We start from the raw sequence: 20,013 nt of genomic DNA on the forward strand, positions 1-20,013 counted from the left end.
ATGTCAAATCCTATTACTTCACATGAAAAGTTATTATTCATCTATGATTGTCTGAATAAAAGAAGCAGGATTTAACAGAAGACTTAAGTGAGTGGATAGATTATGGATGTTTATAATGCAATGTGTTCTCCTATAAGATACATAGTTTAAACATTTGGAGAAAACACTGAGCAATATTTTTAAATTCTTCTTCATGAGCTCAGTTTCCATCTAGATTTTATAACATCATCATTTGACAATTCTAAACATCACCTGATGAGTTGCTGCCTTTGGGAAGAAAATTGAAAATAAAAAAGGCAAGCAAAATGAAAATTCATTAAAGAAACAAAGAAGTCCTATTTTCCTTCTATTTTATTATTCTATTTTAAGAATGATCGGTAGCATGTAGTCTATCCTCCCCCCACCCACCAGTTCTTTTACTTTATGGTTTTAATGCTCTTTCTCAGATATGAAAAAGAGCAATGGAAAAATTATGGGAAGTGACAAACAAGGGGGGGGGGGTCTTTTTAAAAGCCATGTATGAGCCAAGGCATTTGCACAGTAAGTTTCATGCAGAACCTTTGAGAAAAGGATATTTCAGAGGTCAGCTTTCGATACAGTCTCTAAAAGTCTTGGACAATATCTCATAACTTCCTTGCCAATGTTGATGGAAACCCTAGTCTAACATTTGTGGAAAATATCAGATTGAGAAAGGCTAGTCTCAGCCAGCGCTGTCCAAATATGTCTCCGTGGTCATGTGGCCGGCATGACTAAACGCCAAAGCCCATGGAACGCTGTTACCTTCCCATCAAAGGTGGCTCCTATTTTTCTACTTGCATTTTCATGTGCTTTCGAACTGCTAGGTTGGCGGAAACTGGAACAAATAACGGGAGCTCACTCCATTACGCTGCACCAGGGATTCAAACTGCCGAACTGCCAACCTTTCTGATTGACAAGCTCAGCGTCTTAGTCACTGTGTCCATATCTAGATATCCTAAAATGTCTGGTCTGGCTAGATATTTTATGCAACTCAATTCCTATAAGGTTAATTGTCTACCAAAATGAAGAACATCCTAAATTTTTTTTAGATCATACTGAGAATTGTGGTCATTGAGATGTGAAACTACAACTTCTTGCATTTCTCGCCTTAAATAGTAGAAATGTAAATTGTAGCTTGCTGACATCAGGAAGGCGACAGGTATTCCATAGCTGCCCTAAAACACTTCTGACGCTAAACAACTATTGAAAAACTGGTCATACTTAAAAAGGTTCAGTCCTATATCTGAATATTTGATTCATGATCAATTCCATCTTATAAAAAAGTGTTAAATCCTCATAACTTTAATATTGAAATTTCCCAAAATTTGCAAGTATATTTATGCATTCATATTCACAGATATACACAAATATTCACCCATTAATCTGCATACATGTAAAAGTCCTGTTGTTTAGATTTCTGTGTTGGATAATAAGAATATTTAATTTCTTTAGTTTCTGGAACTTTCATTGTCATTTAAATGTTATTTTACTGTTAACTGTTTGGGAATTACGCAAAGCCATTATTCAGAAATGAGAATAAGGAGAAGCAAGTAAGTATAATGAATTATTCATGACACCCAATTATATGTTACAGTTCCCATGTACTTTTAAACTTGTCTTGCCCGCCTGTCTATTGTGAAATGAAATGATGCGTAAACTCGTAAAAGTCAAGCGGCAGCGCCACACTCTTGGCAGCTGCACGCTCTGAACTTCGCCACCTCTTTTCTGAAATGAGAATCTCAAACACGAAGTTTGGGGGTGTGTGAGATTTGTAAACCCATCTAGACTCATTGCTCTTTCAAAAGGAAAAACGGGGAGAACAAAAGAAACGCTTGAAATTAAGGCGATGCATTTCGATTAGGCAGTTCTATTAGCGTAGGGTGATAGTACAGAGAACAACTTTTAGGGGACCGAGTTCAGGCATTAATTTAGCTGATGAGGAGGGGGCGAGGAATAGAAAAAATTTGTGCTGGGCTTGGGAATTTAGCGCAAGCTGTTTGCGCTATTTGCGACTTTGCGCAAGGAGCACTAGGTGGCAGTCACCGTCTTCGCTTGCAAAGCGGGAGCCTCTCCGGAGACTTCTGTGTGTACGCGGGAGCTTATGTGAAAGAGGGAACGAGAAAAGATTTTCCGAGTAGCCGTCTAGTCGATCCTATAGCATAAACTACGGGTAGCGTTCCCCTACTTCCTCGGCGGTGTAGTAGCAAGTAGCAGCAGCACCCCTTTATTTATACAGTATGCAAAGTCTGGGAAATAGTTCCCCTTCCCAATAATTTCTCGTTCGCTTACCCCCCACCCCCACCCCGGTGGCTGCTCCCCGAGAGCGCGCCGCCGCAGGCCCGCCTTCTGCGTCCTCGGACCTTTCATCTGCGGAAAGTTTTATGACACTCGGTTGAATGTGCAAAGTTTTTAATTAGACTCTCCAGACAGCCCGAGGCGGCAGTAGCGCCACGAAGTCTTCCTGCCCTTCCCCTCTGCTTTTTTGCCCCCCCTTTTGCAGCACAACAAGCCGCTCTACTCCTTTGAAGACAATGCCGACTATGTCTACGACGTCATGTGGTCCCCCGTGCACCCCGCGCTCTTCGCCTGCGTCGACGGGATGGGCCGATTGGATCTCTGGAACCTGAATAATGACACCGAGGTGAGGCGGGGAGAGGATCGGGGCTTGGGAGAGGAGGGAGCTGGCGACTTTATTGCCTATTTCTTTTAAAAAAACTTTTGCAAAGAAAGCGGGGAAGAGAAGTGGGCTGCCCTCCTCAGACTAAGCCTGTTCGTGGCTTGTGCAGTGTATTCATTTGAGGGAGGAGTGGACTTTTCCTTCTTCTTGACTGCTCCATGTCCCTACCCAAAGCTGCCACAGATTCCCACGCCTTAGGCTTTCAGGGAGAAGACCAGCCGTAGTCTTCCTCGCAGGAAGCGTTTTCGCTGCTCTCTCTATGCACGGTGTCTAAATTAAACACTTCTTTCACCCTTTATTCTTTTTTTTTCTTTCTCTCTGGCAAATCGAAAAGCCTGAAAATCTACCAGAAGTGTAGGAGAAGACCCCCCCGGTTGCACAGTCGCTTTTGCTGATTTGTGGAAAAACATTGCCACTGATACTCGATTATTATCACCACACGAGGCCCGGTGCGCCACGTGAAGGCAGCTGTCCTCTTCTGCAGAGGGGCTGGCGTCTAATGGGCGACAGTACCTACTCCTCCCACTCGACTGTACCAGATTCCTTTAGGGTAACTTCCCGTTTGTGGTGGGCTACATTTCCCTTCATTCCCAGCCAGGAAGGCTATACTGAAAATGATGGGAAGTGTAAACTGGCATCTATAGCCTCACTTTTATCTGTTTATAGATGGCAGCAAAAAGTGATTTTTTGGGGATAGGTGAATAACTAGTTTTGTAATAATCCCCACCCCCTATTTAACCATGCTTCTCTATGTTATAAAGAAGATTTTTGTCTAGGCTTTATGTTCTTGTGTAAATAGCAGGATTAACTATGGTCAAATACTCAAGAACACGGTTCTCATTTTCTGATCCAGAAACACAAGCAGAGATCTTCAGAGTAAATTGATTAACTGTAATTTAATTGTTTTACATGATGACATTTGTGGTTGTGTTAAATGCAGAATGTATTCTGACAAATTTCCTTTAATATTTTTCTACTTTACTGCACAAGTTTATATAGGATCATGGATTAAAAAGAAACTTGTTAACAAGTTCTTTGCATGCATAATTCAAGTGTCTGATTCAATATATTAAGACATAACAGCTTGCTTTTTTTTAGCTTAATATTGTGCTACAATAATAACTCAGCCATTTTGGTTTGCAACCCATAGCTTAACATGGTGATAACCCAGCCAGGTGTAATTATTCAGGAAACCGGATTTGCTTAACCTGGACATTGGTAGAGCATCTTTTACAATTCTCTCCACTTGGCATTCTTCACTGGGAATGCTGGAAATCTCAAGTCTGTGTATTTGAAGATAGCTCATTTGAGTTGTATACACTGATTAGGCAAAACTATTGTTTTGTTCAGTGGATGAATTCAATCCAAGAATTCTGGGATATGTATTTCTGAGTGACCGTGTATAACATTACATTGTAAAAAACAATGTCCTGAAAAAAATCTCCACAATTATGTTCTTTTCATAACAAAAGAATTTGAGCAAAGGTTGCATGGTTTCAGTCCTTTCCTCACTTGGTTAACATGTTCATTAAATTGAGTAGGCCTGAAAGCTTGCTAAACCTGTAGAAAGATGGGTTTAAAGATAATTTGGCACAGATCAAATTTTGTTAAATTCTCTGGAATTTATATTAGCTATCATTTTAAGTATAAGTACTGTCTGGTTCTATTGAATTATTTACTCAGTATTTAGCCCGCTGAATTCAGTGGGGCATCTTCCTGGATATGGATGCTTGTATGTGCACCTCTGTTTGAATTTTGGCTATTACTACTTTTCTAGTAGTATTTTGTACTGCAGTATTAAGTAGCAATCCTGATTCTGGATAATTTTACTGTGGCTTTATGAACCTAGTTATTGTGATTTGCAAATTATAGTTTATCGCATAGTGTATTACAAGAATCCAGCCACTTTTTTCCATTCAATAAACTATGATAAACTTTGATTTAGTGCAATGTGTGAACTTCCTCTAAGCTTCATAGTAATATGGGGAAAATAAAAATACATGGAAGCGCTAAAGCCAGGAGTAGAGTGATAAAATGATGTGAATTACATCATTTTAATATTAATATACACAAGCAGAGGAAAAATTGCTTCTGAAGAAATGTAAATTTATAGTGATTAATAGAGAAAATAAGCCGAGAATTTCAATAAAATATTGTATCTTTTATAGTAAATTGATTTATAGTATTTTTTTCCTCAACTATTTTTAAAAATATAATTTTTAAATTATCTATTTTAAAAACATGAAGCATTTTAAGATTAGATTTTTATCCTTCATTATTTATATATAACTCAAGGCAGTGAACATACCTAATATTAAGTATAATATTACTTCAGACTACAATTTCTGTGCAAATCCTGGGTAGCGTCCTGCATTAGGTCTGATTTACACATGCAGCAGAAGGATGTTCACTTATTATAATAAATGAGTTATATTTTTCTAGTGTTCTTTTATAGAAAACCAACTAGCAGACCCAGGTGGAATACCAGTCGTTAGTTAAGACAAGTTAGACTTGAAAGAACCACTTTTTCTCAGATTTTTCTTGAGGAAAAGAATGCATGGGAAAAAAATTCTTTGCTTGCAGACTCTTAAGGGTTTTCTGTCTATTCTGAACTTCTCTTTCACAATATTACATTTAAAGATATGAACTAAGCTAGGATATTTATTACTTAATGGTTTTGTTCTGAAAAGTAAACCAGGAGAAAGCCTCACTTTTGTAAAGTTCATTTGCTATTTGGAGGTGATTTCTCAGGAAACTATGTACATAACTATCAGGCAAGTACATAGCCTGATAAAGGCAGATATATTATCATTTTACATTTATTGTGACAAGGCTTACACAATAAAACCTTGCTTTATTGCAAAAGTAAAATTAATAAATGAAATATTCTTGAGATATTCTGAATTCATGTTTAGCAAACAAGTGCTTCTGTAAAGTATATTGTAGTTTAAGTCAAATTAATATCATTCTTATACTTCAAGTTGCCACTATTATTTAGTTCCTATTTATGTTCTGCTGTGAGAGTCTTCTGTTTTTAAACCGAGATGTGGGTTATACATGTTCTAAATAAATATTTTGAGATATTTCACCCTTTTATTAGTATATATTTTCTCTTTCGAAGCACATATACTTTTTCCTTTGCAAGGCTTCTCTTGCAATAAAATTTTTGAAATGTAATAGCAAAGATTTCCATTCCAGTAGCAGCCAGAAATATAAAAAGAGGAAACAGATAGAGAAAAGATTGATGCGTATTTAGCATGAAAGAGCTGAAATGGGAGATAATAAAAAGGGAGAATTTGAGAAGATACATTTGGTTCATGAAAATCAATATTTTTGCTGTGGTTGTTTTTGCTGTCCTTTATTATTTTGTCTCATGTTATTTTATTCTGAATTCAAAAGATGTGCAGTTTTTTTCCTCTTTCCCCATTGTGAAATAAGAGTACGTATTCTTTATTTTTACAGAAATGGTCTCTTGAATCTTTTACTTCATTTTTTTTTCAAGAACAATCTTGCCATTCAGAAACAATGCTACAACCAAGGTTTGAACTTGAGTACTGATAACTATTACCTCATACAAACTAACATCAGTGCATTTTTGAAGTGTTCTGTAGCTGAAATTCTGACAGAATTGTAAGATAACAATAAGGTAATACAGAATAAAGCAATAGGCCTATAAACCAGCTATATGAAAGTAAGTAATAATGATAACATAGTTCATTTTTGTAGCTACAGAAGAATAGCTGTATTAGCAAGAATAGAAAATCAATGCAGAGTATGCATTGGTACGATTCATGTGTGAGGCAGGAACTGTTAAGGCAAGACAAATTTTAATAAATTGGATGGTACGTGAAGTGGGCAGCTGAGAAAGATTTTATGTATAAGTGGAGATATAGCACAGAATTAAGTCAGCCAACATAGCAAAAGCAATATGTTATTGATTTTCTTTTTCTCCACTTTTTATTTAGTCTTCCTTTCACATCACTATAATGTATTTCATAGTAGAAAGAAAATACACATTTTTACCGATTTGGCTGTATATCATATAAGACAGGTAAGGAAGGACAAATGCTGAAAACTGGCTTGTCAAGTGGAGACTGTAGATCTTTTGAAGTGCTCTTAGCAGGAAATTTCAGAGGCAGCTTAATTATAAAGTAGCTGAATTGGGAGGATTTTTTCCCTTTCAGTTTTTACTTTGAGGTAAGGGGACAATTGGAAAGAGGGAACACATCTTTACAGATGTTATTGTTAAGAGATTTGACTATCAATATTCTAAAATTTCTTAAGAACAAATCTTGTTGCTTTTAAAATGAATGGGAAGAAATGTGTCCCCATTTTAATTGACACAGCTAGTCTTCTTTACGTAGAATGTTGAAATTTTTCTTTGATCAGGGGAAAAGAGCTTGTGAAATTGAACAAGAATATAGCGATAGGATTTACTTTACTCTCATTTGTTTAATTTGGACTGCTAGTGTATGTTGCATGAAGAAATGTCAGGACCCCCCCCCCCCATTTCCCCCCTCCCCGTTAGGACATCAGCAGGAATAAATTCAACACAAGCATGTTGCCAGTAAAAACTAATCAGAGACCCACAGTAGCAACCAAGGAGAAAATGCTTTAACAACTGAAAGCGATTTTCTTTTTGATCCTTTGCCTGGCAATTTAAAACTGTACAAAACAATGGTTTTATTCCCTGAGAAGTATTGGGCCACAATCCAGGCAGTGTTAAGTACATTGGGCACCATTTTAAGAGATAAAGCAAAGCCAGTCCTAAACTTAGATAACTCCCAATAAAATTTTAAAAAGCCCTAGTTTGAATCAAACCCTTAGTTTAATAATTTGGATTTTAATTCTACATGTCTATCACAGAAAAAGGTGATTTGTTACATAGATTTATCTTAGACTAATAACATGGTTGCAACACCACAGCTTTAATAGATAATCTGTTTAATAAACAGGCAAAATTATTGGGAGGTAAGTTGGTTAACATTATAATTTTGTGGTAAAACAGACATTTCTATAGAACTGGTGTTAACAATTTTCAAATTTCCAGTTTAAATCATTGGGAATTTCAAAAATCTTAACACTAGTCTTCCACTTCAGTTCCCAGTGATTTAAATTGAACTTGTTTTTCCACAAGTTTGGGATGAAGTTATTAATCAGCTTAAACTAAATATTTTTATGCAACTCAGTTACAGACAAGAGTGTTGGCAATATATAACTTGTAAGATGCCACATTGTGTGTTTTTATTGTAACAAAGATATGCAATATGGATTCTCAGTTGAGTACAGTGAATCTACTGAGCCATAGCACAACTTGAAATGACAGGTCATAGGACCTTTGTTCCTAGAAGCTGCTTTGAGAAATTCAAGTAAATAATGGCAAAGCTAATTAGGAACAGATTATATATGTATACATAGTTGGTATAAAATGGGCCTTAAATATTTGTGGTATTTACGAAAAGGTCTTGGAAAGGTTTCTTGCTGTAATGCTTGGAAGAAGCTGCAATGTCGAACTCTTGGGACAATAACAGCAATTTTCCAAGTTCATAGTTTAATTAATTTAGTTTCAACATTTCTATTCTGCTTTTCCCTTAAATATTCAAAATAGATAATGATGAAGAAGATATTGTTTTGATAGCAAGAGCAGTCAGAAATACAAATTAGTAAGACTATCAAAACAATGCAAAGACTAAAAGTTGACACCAAAACATGAACATTATAGTTCAGGTATATTAAGCTTGATAAAATGAACCATCGCCTCTTGGAAAGGGAACAAGACTCACAACCTTAAAACGTTTCTGACAAATCTTAGATGGCTATAAGTGTAATACAGCATAATTTATAACAATTTTCTGAATCTGGTGCTTTCCAGATGTGTTGGCACTACCGATAATAGAATTCGTAGTCAGCAGGACCAAAGAACCGAAATGTCTGCATTGTAGCATAAAACAATTCAACAGAATCAGTGAAGGCTGTATTTGGCAACTTCATACAATTATTCCATACAATTACAATTATCTTGAAATTGTTTCAGGCATGCATGCATGCATGCATGCATGCATGCATGCATGTATGTATGTATGTATGTATGTATGTATGTATGTATATAAATATAAATGATGGAAGGGAAGGGAAAGAAACTTGGCATCTTTAAGATATATGGCCCAACTCCCCAGAATTCCCCAGCCTGCATTTTAGCAGTGCACAAGCAATTAATACATGTGACATTAAACACAACAAATAGAAAAACCTTGGAAAATTAAAAAGTTTTAATGAGATGTTTTGGAGAAGACAATGTTGATCCTAAAGATAATATTCCAACTCTGGTTGGGGACTTCTGAAAAAGTATTTTTGTAACCTCTTAATTCACTTATCAAAGAAACTCCATGAGATGGTCTTCATATATACTCTAGTTATATTTGTGTGATTTTAAATGCAAATTTATACCAATAAAAATTGTTTCTTAGTTGTAGAAGTGTTATTTGTCAAATATTTAGCAAGCATTGACACCTGAAAGAATTAAAATGCTTTGACTTATTTTTTAAGCAAGGAGTCATATTTTCTGTTGAAAATATTAAGAAGTTTTTTTTTATTTGTACAAATTTGGTTGAAAATAATCTCACCAGTAAAGTTGATACATCATAAATTCTTTTTTTGAGCGGGTGGGGTGAGGTGTAAATCTGCCAATTGAAGCAGGCTGACCTTATTTCTGATAAGCAAGGCAAAGTTTCAGGAAGAAACACAAAGCTTCCATCCTATAAAAGAGAACATCAAAGTTGATTGTGTCCAGTTTACAATCCTTTCCTTTATCTTAATGTTTGCTATTAGATTGAGGGTTGTAGAATCCTGCCAATGACTATTGGCTGGTAAGAAATTGAGTAGATCTTGCTCAAAATTATCTTACTAACGAACCTATGAGCTAAAATTTGAATACATTTCTATGATATTTACTTATTTGTTTGCTTGTTACTGAATAGTTTAATTTCATAAAGCAGTGGAAATTATGTGTACATGACGATTCAGATGGTATTCCACCTGGTACATGAATTTCATCTCAACTGATTTAAATTCAGAAACCAGTTGATTCAACATCAGTCCTCAGATTTCATATTATATGAAGATTCTAGGTTCATAGCTCCTATTAAAAGTAAAAAAAATAACATGAAAGTTATTAATGCCCCATTTTTAGTCCTCTTTTTTGTTTGTTTGTTTATTTCTGACCTCATCCTGTGTCCTCTAAACTAATTGCTTGAGGTCAGTAAAATGTTTATATAAAACCTACAAGGATAGGATCTCTCAGTTTTCAATTTAAGCTTGGTACCACATGTAAGCTCATTAGTCTTTGCTAGTCATCTTTTGATCTTCTATTAGGCCACACAGGGGAAAAAAGCAGGGCTGGTTTTAGCATGTTTCAAGCTTGGATTAAAAAAAACCCCAACTTCAACATTTGTGTCCCTTGGTCTTTATGTATTGTCCATAAGCCTTTTTGCTATTTAAAAGTTTGGTTTTCCTCCGCTATTCCTTTCCTTTTCATATTCTTCATGTAAAAGACAATGAATTCCTTCCTACAAACTTGTTTTATAAATGTCCTCATCCATATTAGAATAATATCTTCAATAGGTTCCAACAGCTAGTGTGACCATTGAAGGAGCTGCTGCCCTCAACCGTGTCCGTTGGAGTCAGGCTGGGAAAGAAGTAGCAGTTGGCGACTCTGAAGGACGGATCTGGATTTATGATGTTGGAGAGGTACTTAATCGTCTTTTAAAATGTTTTGTAATAGGTTTTCAAAGAATGTTCATGCAGTCAACTCTGCTAGTCTGGGAAGCTAAAAAGAGCCTACTTAATATTTGAATAGAATTTTTTTTATGCAGGAAGCCATAATGATTGAAAGGTAATAATGCCCATGATGATACAAGATCAGAAACATAATCCTTTTATACTTGCAACCTAAAATTTTGTTGCCTTATTTTCATGACACCCTGCAAGCACTTATGAGATAAGAGGCCACCAAGGAATGGCAAAGGGCTAGAATGTGAAGTGAAAAAAGATAAACAACCACGAAGAAGGCAATAGCAAACCCTATTGCCAAGCAGGTTACGTGGAGGTGCTCATGTAATTATCAGGAGTTGAGTTTGAGTTAAAAGAGGCTTGACCTAGATCCTAATATTGGAGTTAAATTAGTGTATCATTTCAGAGGCATAATTATCTGATGCAATGTGAAATAAGTCCTTTTGTGAAACCAGAGGAACTTCAGTTTGCAGTATACAAGTACTTGGAATGTTCCTGTATGCTACAGTTACTAAGATAATTTCAATAGAAATACCTGGCACATTTTAAACGGATGCTAATATGTTCATAGTTAATTATTGATGCTGTTAACTTGATTCCTATTTCTTGCCATTGATTTCATTTTAGAATGTATGTAACACCTTGATTTCATTCATTCAGAATTACGCAATAAAAATAGTTCATTAATATTTTAAAATAGGTTCTTTCCCCAGCTGAACTTCTACGTTTTACACCAAGCTCAAAAGATAGTGCACTGAAAAAAGTGCTTCCTTTTAATTCTATAAGATAAATTACAGCCAGGGTAATCAGCTTCTTGGAAAGACTTACTGCTTAATTTTAGTCTTTCTTTCTGCAAGCTTCTAGAAATAATGGATTCTACATGTTCTATAAGCATTTGGGACACAGTATCCTTGTGTCCTATTTTGCAGAAGATAATTTTGGCTTACATTTGGCCTTCCCAACTAGTCTAGCTGTGTCAAAATATTTGGCTTCCACAGCTAATCTCGATATCTTAAGGTATAACTCCAGACCTTCCAGGCCAGAATTACTATTGGTTATATATCCAAAGTTAAGCAAAGATAAAGAATTTATTGATTGATTGCATTTATAAATATAGAATGAATCATTAGAAGGTAACCATTAACATCTGAACAGCTGACAAAAGTAGGTAAAAAGATAAACCAATTAATTGTCTATTATCATGGGGAAATTATTATTTTTATTTGAATAGTTGCAACTATTTCTAAATATGCTTAGAAAATTATCGAAACAATGCCCCTTATCCTCTTTCTATGGGCAATACATTCAGAACTTATTTTGGTTGGATTAATAATGTAGTCAGTAGAAACTTTGTTCTCTAATAACTGAAATAAGGAGATCCATTCAGTGGCCTCTAGACTGCAAAATGGAGAGAAATTTTATTTTATTTTTCTTTCACATGCTGTCTGAAAAATCCCCTCTAAACAGTCTTCCATATTGTTCATAATAAGATAAAACTTTCACACTTTTACTAACTTAATCTCAAATCACCAAAAGTTAACGTGAAAAAAAAATCTGAAATAATAAATAGCTGTGACACTATATCAAAATTATTAGGTCTGTCTTTTTTTTAATGTAATCACTTAAATAATTGTTGAATGGAGAGATAATACTGTTTTAAGTTTTCTTTGCTCATACTCATATAATTCTAATTATATAATGAGATTGCTCAAAGAGTAATGTAGAAAAGTCAGAAATGTTGGTGTTCTAATCCAAAGGTTCACCAAAATAGATGCTTTTTTAGCCATTCCAGCACTTCATTGTATGTAATCTATAGGTGTTCATATAGCAAGTCACCACAGTTATCGCCAGAGTCCATATGGATATTGAAATGGGAAAAAATGCTTTCTCTACATTGTAGGAAACAGATTTGCAGAAATGGTTTCTTAGCCATATATGAGCCATGATATTACATAATCCTTTTGGGGTATTTTTCATTTTATTATCTTTCTTACTAATAATAAATAAAATGGGCCATAATGCTGTGCTTAAATGTGCATGCTAGGTAAGGATGAAATAAAATCTGAAATTGGTCATAAAAAAGCAGTAAGCTGTAGAGTGAACAGTAAGTATAATAGAAATTAGCAAATGGAATAAACCATGTGGCAGCGCAGTTCTGAATTCTTCCCTACAATAGGCTAAAATTGAAGTCAGTGTGGTGTGTGCTTGATGGACCGTGTCTCTTTGTTGCTGAATGCAGCATAAAGTATACCATCTGCATTACTGTTCCTGGAACAGTTAAGGGTGACTTGTGCAGCAATCAGCTTTTATAGACAGAATTTGTTTTTTGTCATTATCTGTGATAGTATACTGATATCTCCGCCTCTCCACAGTAGGGAAATATTATAGAATATATACAGATTTAGCTTTAACTTACACAAAGTGATTTTATGGCCCATAGCAAAATTGCTTGAGCATGACTCATATTTTTGGCTTTTGCGTGCTTTCGTGGGAGCCGCTTTGGCTTGCAAATGACTGCAAAACATCTTGGTGTATCGTTATCATAATTGCTAAACTGTCTGAAGTCATTACACTCAAATTTCTGCTACGGCACTGGCAGGACTTTATTTTCTTTATTTATTTATTATCTGGATTTGGGTGTGGGTGTTCTGAAATATATACATACAATTTTTTCTCATTCTGAGTGATCTGACAGACACTTGAAATACCTGAATTGACAGTATAATCTCTTCGTGCCTGTTGTCTGGAGTCTAGACAGGTTGGAGATATACCTCTTTTGACTTCTCACACTTCAAGCTACTAGGGATATTGAGTTCATCTTTTTTGGATAAGCCATTAAAATAGAGTTATCTATGTTTTATCTATGTTGTGGGTTTTGATTTCTATATTTTTCTTTTCATTAGAGGAGCAGAGTTAGAGTCCAATGCAAAATACAAGACATGTGGAAGTTAAAATCAGAATTCAGTTGGTTCATGTATCAGCCTCCTTTGTATTAGCTGATCTGTAGAATGGGATTTTATACCCTAGGTGACTTAAGTACTATGCTCACCACTGGTTCTAGAATGGTCCTCTACTCATGTTACTGTGTTTTTCTGGGGATCCTCTCTCTTTCCCTTCTGCAACTTAGTTGATTGACTTCCAGCTCACCTCCTTCTTCAAAGAAAATGCTGCAAATCTGTTTTGCAGTGCAGATACTAGTAGTTCTCAACTTACAACCATAATTGAGACCAGAATTTGCATTCTGTAATGATCTGGTCATTAAGTGATTCATACGTGATTTTTGGATCCTTTTTGCAGCAGTCTTTAACTGAATCAACACAGTTATTAAGCATAAAGACATGCCAGTTGCCAAGTGCCCATATTTTCATCACATTTTGATGCTGCAAATGTTGTAATTGCAAAGGCTAGTTGTAAAGTCACTTTTTCAGTTATGTCAGTGGTGACAAAAGCCTGTCAGTTGAGGATTGCTTATATTTCCTCTACAACTATGGTTATGTGGCAGATCTCCAGTGGGAACTCACATCTTGTCTTAGTTCCTTCTATTCCGTCCCCTCCAGAATCATGGCACTTCACAAAGCTTCTCCATCAATTTTGACCATTTTTTAAGATGCACATCATTCATGTTCCCTAAGCAATAGCCAGTTTGATTTTTCCTCACAATAATAAAGAAACAAGATGGAAATGGAGCTGGGGTGGCGAAATCCTGGTATTTTTATGAAATTCTGGATCAACAATAATGAGGGTATTTGAGAATTGTGGAAAGATTACTGTGCATTTGAAAGCAAAATCAGTGGTTATATAGAGTGTAATTGTATTCTTTGTACAGCATCCCCTGTGAAAATTCTTCTATACTTTCTGCAGTAGGCGCAAAACCCTTACTGTAAGATATTTATTGTCCTTTTCCAATAATTTAGCTTAAACACTTCTGTTTTGTTGCACACACCTATTACTTTGTGAACATTTTCTGAGTGCTGTGCATCTATGTGAGTCTCTTCCCAACTTTGTACTAGTTGGTAGTATTGGAAGAGGTTTTGGGGTATGCATGGTGACCTGTGCTGAACCTCTTGCAACTTTTGCAAATGCCAGGCTGTTAGAGAACCAAGGAAGATAGAATCCTGTAAGGGAAATGCTGGAATTGCTTTTGTCTTTGGAACTTCACTGGAACAGGTGAATTCTTGACAGGTTTCTCCTTCTCTTTCCAAATGGTATTTGCAAAATTCAAAGTGTTGAAGTATTTTTTTAACCTTGTTTTTGCTTATTGTGTGTGTATGTAGGGATCTTGTTGCTGTTTAATCTTCAGCAACTTTAGAGGGAATGTCCCAAAGGTGCTTTTTCAAGAGGCAGTTGGACTTCCTGAGTCTCCTTTGAAGATATTTCATTCTCAACCAGGAACTTCTTGGATGAGAAGCGAAACTTCTTCAAAGAAAAACCAGAAAGTCCAGTTGCCTCTTGAAAAAGTAACCATGACTAGGATGACTGAGAATCTCCACAGACATTGAGAGGGGATGGTGTTTTTTTTATTTCTTCTTAGCATTTCAAGATTAGCAGAAGTAAAGAATATGACACACATTGCCTTCAATTAGCTGCTAGGCATTTGGGAGTAAAAATGGTAATGATAAAACCAATACTAATAACAATTAGTCTTGTTGAAATTAGTAAAATTAGTTTTCACTAAGGAAATCTTCTAGTTTCCCATAAGTGATCAGGATGATTGCAGCTTGTAGGGTTTGTATTCCCTCATCAAATGTTGTATAAAAAGAGAAGTTACCAGCAAAAAGGCAACTTAAGTCTATTAGTGTCTTTGTCCCTATCTCTAGCAAGAGAATTCTGCTTTCAAGAAGACAGCTTCTTGGAAAATTTGAAAAAATCCTAAAAAGATCAGTCAGAAGCTTTATGTTGATCCTGGATAGAAAACTGAATCAGCATGTAGATTACTGGTTTGCAGAGTTCAATCATTCTTTGTTAATATCAATTATTTTTCAGTTTAAATAGCTAAGCTTATTTATTTTATTTTTCTACATTTAACTCAGCATACATAAGTAAAATGAAATATCTTTGTCTTTTTAAGGTTCTATATTTAAGATTTGCCTTCAAAGGCAAATGCTTCTTTGTCTTGAGGTGTCTGTGAGTGTATACATAAAAAAGCATTGCCTAATACTGTGACCACTGTAAATAAGTGGTCTTTATGATGAAGCTTTGTATTAAAAGCTGGTTGGGCTCTGGTGAGTCCCAGAAATATCAAGTTCAATTGTATTGTAAAAATTTTGATGGCAGAAGAAAAATCCTCTAACACATTCTATTAATACCAATTTCTGCTACACAAATGTAATAGAACTAAGAAAGGTATCTCAGTTGTTTTTTGTCTGATGTGCTTAAAAATCTATCCAACTTATTCCCAAATTCCAATTTTTTAGGGAAACTTAAGAAAGTTTCCCTACACAAATGCCTGAATCTAAAGTCCCAAAAATAAATATTCTCCAAAAATGGAATTGGGTGGAAATTCTCGATTGATAATTAACTCCATAGAATTTTATAATATTGCATTACAAATATTTTATAATATTGCATTATATATACATTTATGCTGCACAATGCTGCTAAAAGGCATATTTTAGATAATACAATTTCATAACATTGTAGAGCATCCTAATGAGAGACTATAAGACAAACACTTAAAATGCTAATTATCCAGAAGCAAAAGTAAATCATAGTTACTTTGGGGTGGTTTTTTTTTTGCAAAAAATAAAGCAGATTGACTAAGAAATAATTACAGCTATTTGTAGTATGGGGAGCTAAATGAAAAAAAAAATGATCAGCACCAAATTTGGAGTAAGACTGTACTGCATTAATGTAGTGGAATAATTATTTTCACAATTCAAGCTAACAGACATGCTCTTTCTGATTGGCATCAGCATATGTTTTCCGGAGAAATGTCTTCTGAAACAAGAATTAGTTTGTATAATTAATCATCTTTATGTTCTTCTGCGGTTTAAACTGTTGCTTTCAATAGCAACCTTGGTCATGACAGATCACTTAATTACAGTGTTAAAAACTTTTTTAATGATTGGTGAAGTTGTAAGAAAGATGGAGGTTTGTTATGATAAGGGAGAGATTATCTTAAAATTACAGAATGTTAAAGTACAAATCAGGTTATTAATGTGTTCCTTAAAAATGTAGGAGCATCGTGCCTGATGTACAATTTTAAGGTATTTGCAGACTTTGCAGATTGCACATAACTCTAATAGCCAGGTTTGATGGCATTTTAAAAACAAGTCTTACATGACTGCTGGAATTTGGGAAATTGGAAATAAACTTTTGCACGTAGCCACAGATACCTACTTCAAACAAAACATGGTTTTAATGCAGTACAAAACTTTGTTTAATAGTAATACAGGGCCAACAAAGCATGGTAATTGAAAAGGGAAATTAAAACTGCAGCTTTCTTTTAGTGAGTCAAACCCAGTCTTAAAAGATTCTTCAGATGTTTTGGAATTTATTTATTTATCATTTGTTCATTTTGATTCTTTCACATCAGTGTTGACATATGACAAATACTTGGACAAAACTCTGTAGCTTTTTTGGCAAAATTTCAGAAGTGGTTTGTCTTTAGCTTCTTCCTAGAGCTGAGAGAAAGTGACTGTTACCCAACTTGCTTTGTACTCAAGGTGGGACTCGAACTCACACTGGTTTCTAGCCTGGTGCCCTAACCAATGATCAAACTGACTGTCAGTATTCAGTCAATTTTGAAAATAAACTAACATAAAAATAAGAAAATGATGCAGAAGGGGAGGCAGAGTTAAATGAGTTATCAGCCTAGAGTCATTATTTTCTCACAAATGGTCTTAAGTCCAACCCAACCCCTTTTGAATTCCATTGATCCTTATTTAGTGCCAGCTTAGTATCAAATAATAGTTACCAGTTTCTTGTGTATAAACTTAAACAAAAAATCTTCTTACCTGCAACTTATGTATGGTCCTGATTCTTTCTGCCTGATAATAAGTATTTGTTCTGGCCTTTATATCAGGTCTATTAGTCTTAGTGTATTCGTCGTATGTAATGATATTGATCTGGTTTTTGGACAGCCTAAAATTAAATTATTTTAATCAGCGCAATCATCTGGCAGGGGCAAAAGATCAGAAGGATGGCATTATCCCATTGCAAGCTATATTTTTGTACTCTGTTTCCCCAAAAATAAGACCTCTCAGATATTAAGACAAATCGGGCTTTTGCGCGCATGGGTTAAAATAAGCCCTCCCCTGAAAATAAGCCCTTCCCCAAAATGCAACAGCAGCAGCCATGAGGTGACCACGCTTGCCACCTCCTGTACCTCAAAAATAATAATACCTCCCCGAAAATAAGGCCAAGCGCTTATTTTGGGGGTCAAAAGAAAATAAAACCCTGTCTTATTTTGGGGGAAACATGGTAGTGATGTACAAAAGAGGTAGAACCTGTTTTGCAATGGCATGGTATGACTTTTTTCACATAACTTCTGATTTTAAGCCTATGAATAATCATCTTAAATAAGTTCGTCTTCATAAAATGTTCTTCAGTGGATTAGTTTAGTTATGCAAAATAAGTTTTTTCCTCAAACCGTGGAGAAACATAGCCAGCCATCTGGATTAGGATAGGTAGCAGGGCTATCTTTCATGCACAGCCAAGCTTCTATCCTTTAAAACTCTGCCCTCCCCCCATAGGCATTATGTTAAGTACCATCCTCTCTAATTGTCTTTTCAGAATGTCTATGGCAGCATTAACAGTCATAAAAATAGTTAAAGGAAGTATGGAGAACACGGATCCTGGAATTCTTTCCATCTCCTTTATTATTAGGGATCACTGGAAGCATTTATGTTTTGTTCTACCTAAAAGAGTTATGTTGCACCTCTGTGTAGGTTTCTGCTTTTTCTTAATGTTTTGTGTGTATGAGGTCCTGGGCAGCATAAGGGAACTGGAAGTCCTCTAATATGAATTCCCTGGCCAGGAGAGATTATTTACAATGGAATATTCATTGGAAATAATACTACCCAACAGTTTTTTCTTAGTTTTTCTTAGCTTTTTATGAAATGTTTGGTTTTTTTAAGTTTGAAGAGTTGATAATAGTCATGGAAAATATGCAGAAGCATTTAGTTATGGATAAAGATTCAGAAAAGGACTCTGATCTGAAAGTTGCAGACCAAAGAAATATTCTCATGTTGGATGAATTGAGATGATCCTATACATTCAAGCCTGCATGTTTAATTATCTAATTAAATATAACATATACAGTCTTAATAGTAAGTCTATCTTCCCAACAAAGTTCAAATAGAAGTAATTTCTACTACTTGTTACAATGCTAGGAGCCTGACTGAATGGAGAAGTGACAATTCCCTCCCCCCACCCCCCGCTATGAAGACAGAGAGAAATTAAAGAATGGCTTTATTTACACCTAGTTAGAAATTAATTCTTTTTGAACTTTGTTACTATGAAGACTGTATATGTTATATTTAATTAGACAATTTATAAGATATGATTAAGAAACAATTGTGGATATTTGATCCAGAATTAATTAACTTTTAACTTTTGAGACAATTTGGGATATAAAATTATGTGGCAAACTTTTTAGTAGTGGGTTACAGTTTGTATGCATATGTAACAATTTGTTAACAGAGAGTTTTGAAACCTTAATTTTGACTTCTTATTCTTTATTATTACATTGTTATTCTTGTTGTTACTTGTTGTTAACTATTTTGTCACTAATATAGTATATAAAAGATAGGCTGATAATTTGTAAATATATTTACTAGTTAAAAAAATTTTTGGGAGGGGGACTGTTTCACCTAATATTGTAGTAATATGTTAATCAGTATTCAACTAGGAGATAATGTGTTTTATGTTGGATTTTTCTCTTTTCCTTTTGATGCACTTTTTAAATTTTTCAACTGTTTTGTGTTTTTCTTGTTTTTTGTTCTTTTTGGGGAGTTATGTATTTTAACTTTTTTTTTAATAAACTAAAAAATAGAATGTAAATAAAAGAAAAGAATAAAAAAATGAGCCTATTTCCCATGATGGAACAGGCCCTGGAAAAAAAGCATAGGTAAACTGAATTAACATTTGAAATACATTATTGCTATTTTTGCTACCACTTTCATTAAACCTACTTATAAGCTTGTCATTGATTCGCTGTTGGTACTTTTTGCTTTTCATATTAAAATTGTTATATGTTACAACATATTTAAGAACATATGTTGAAACAGTTTATGTTAGCTGAGTTGAAGCAAAAGCTTAATGGCAGAATTTCCAGAGAGAACTAACAAATGAAAATTTAGATAACTGTGATCCAAAGTAGTAAATGATTTCAGGGCAGGCGTTTAGTTCAGAGCTATAGCACACGCTTTATTGATTAGGCTGCCACTCTAGCCCACATAGCATAAAGTGTTGCTAATGGAGGTAGAATTATCGAGCATGGTATACTGCATTGTAGAGATGACGTTGGTTTGATTTTTAAAAACTTTGGTTTTAAAGTAAACTTAAAGGGAGAAAGGCTTTTTAATATC

General features: G+C 34.9%; 1 protein-coding gene across 6 annotated transcripts in view; it reads left to right on the forward strand.

The window, feature by feature from the left end:
• DYNC1I1 (dynein cytoplasmic 1 intermediate chain 1) overlaps positions 1–20,013 on the forward strand; it is a 188,618-nt gene that overhangs the window by 159,966 nt on the left and 8,639 nt on the right. For all 6 annotated transcript variants that reach the window (XM_087712713.1, XM_087712711.1, XM_087712716.1 and 3 more), the window contains exons 15-16: positions 2,519–2,659; positions 10,316–10,441. In XM_087712713.1, the coding sequence (XP_087568839.1) occupies positions 2,519–2,659; positions 10,316–10,441 (267 nt within the window). The remainder of the gene's footprint in view (positions 1–2,518; positions 2,660–10,315; positions 10,442–20,013) is intronic.

This window comes from Thamnophis sirtalis, unplaced genomic scaffold (genome assembly GCF_051295495.1).
Source record: "Thamnophis sirtalis isolate CommonGarterSnake01/CBP01778 unplaced genomic scaffold, rThaSir2_p1.2 scaffold_4, whole genome shotgun sequence".
Taxonomy (NCBI): Eukaryota; Metazoa; Chordata; class Lepidosauria; order Squamata; family Natricidae; genus Thamnophis; species Thamnophis sirtalis.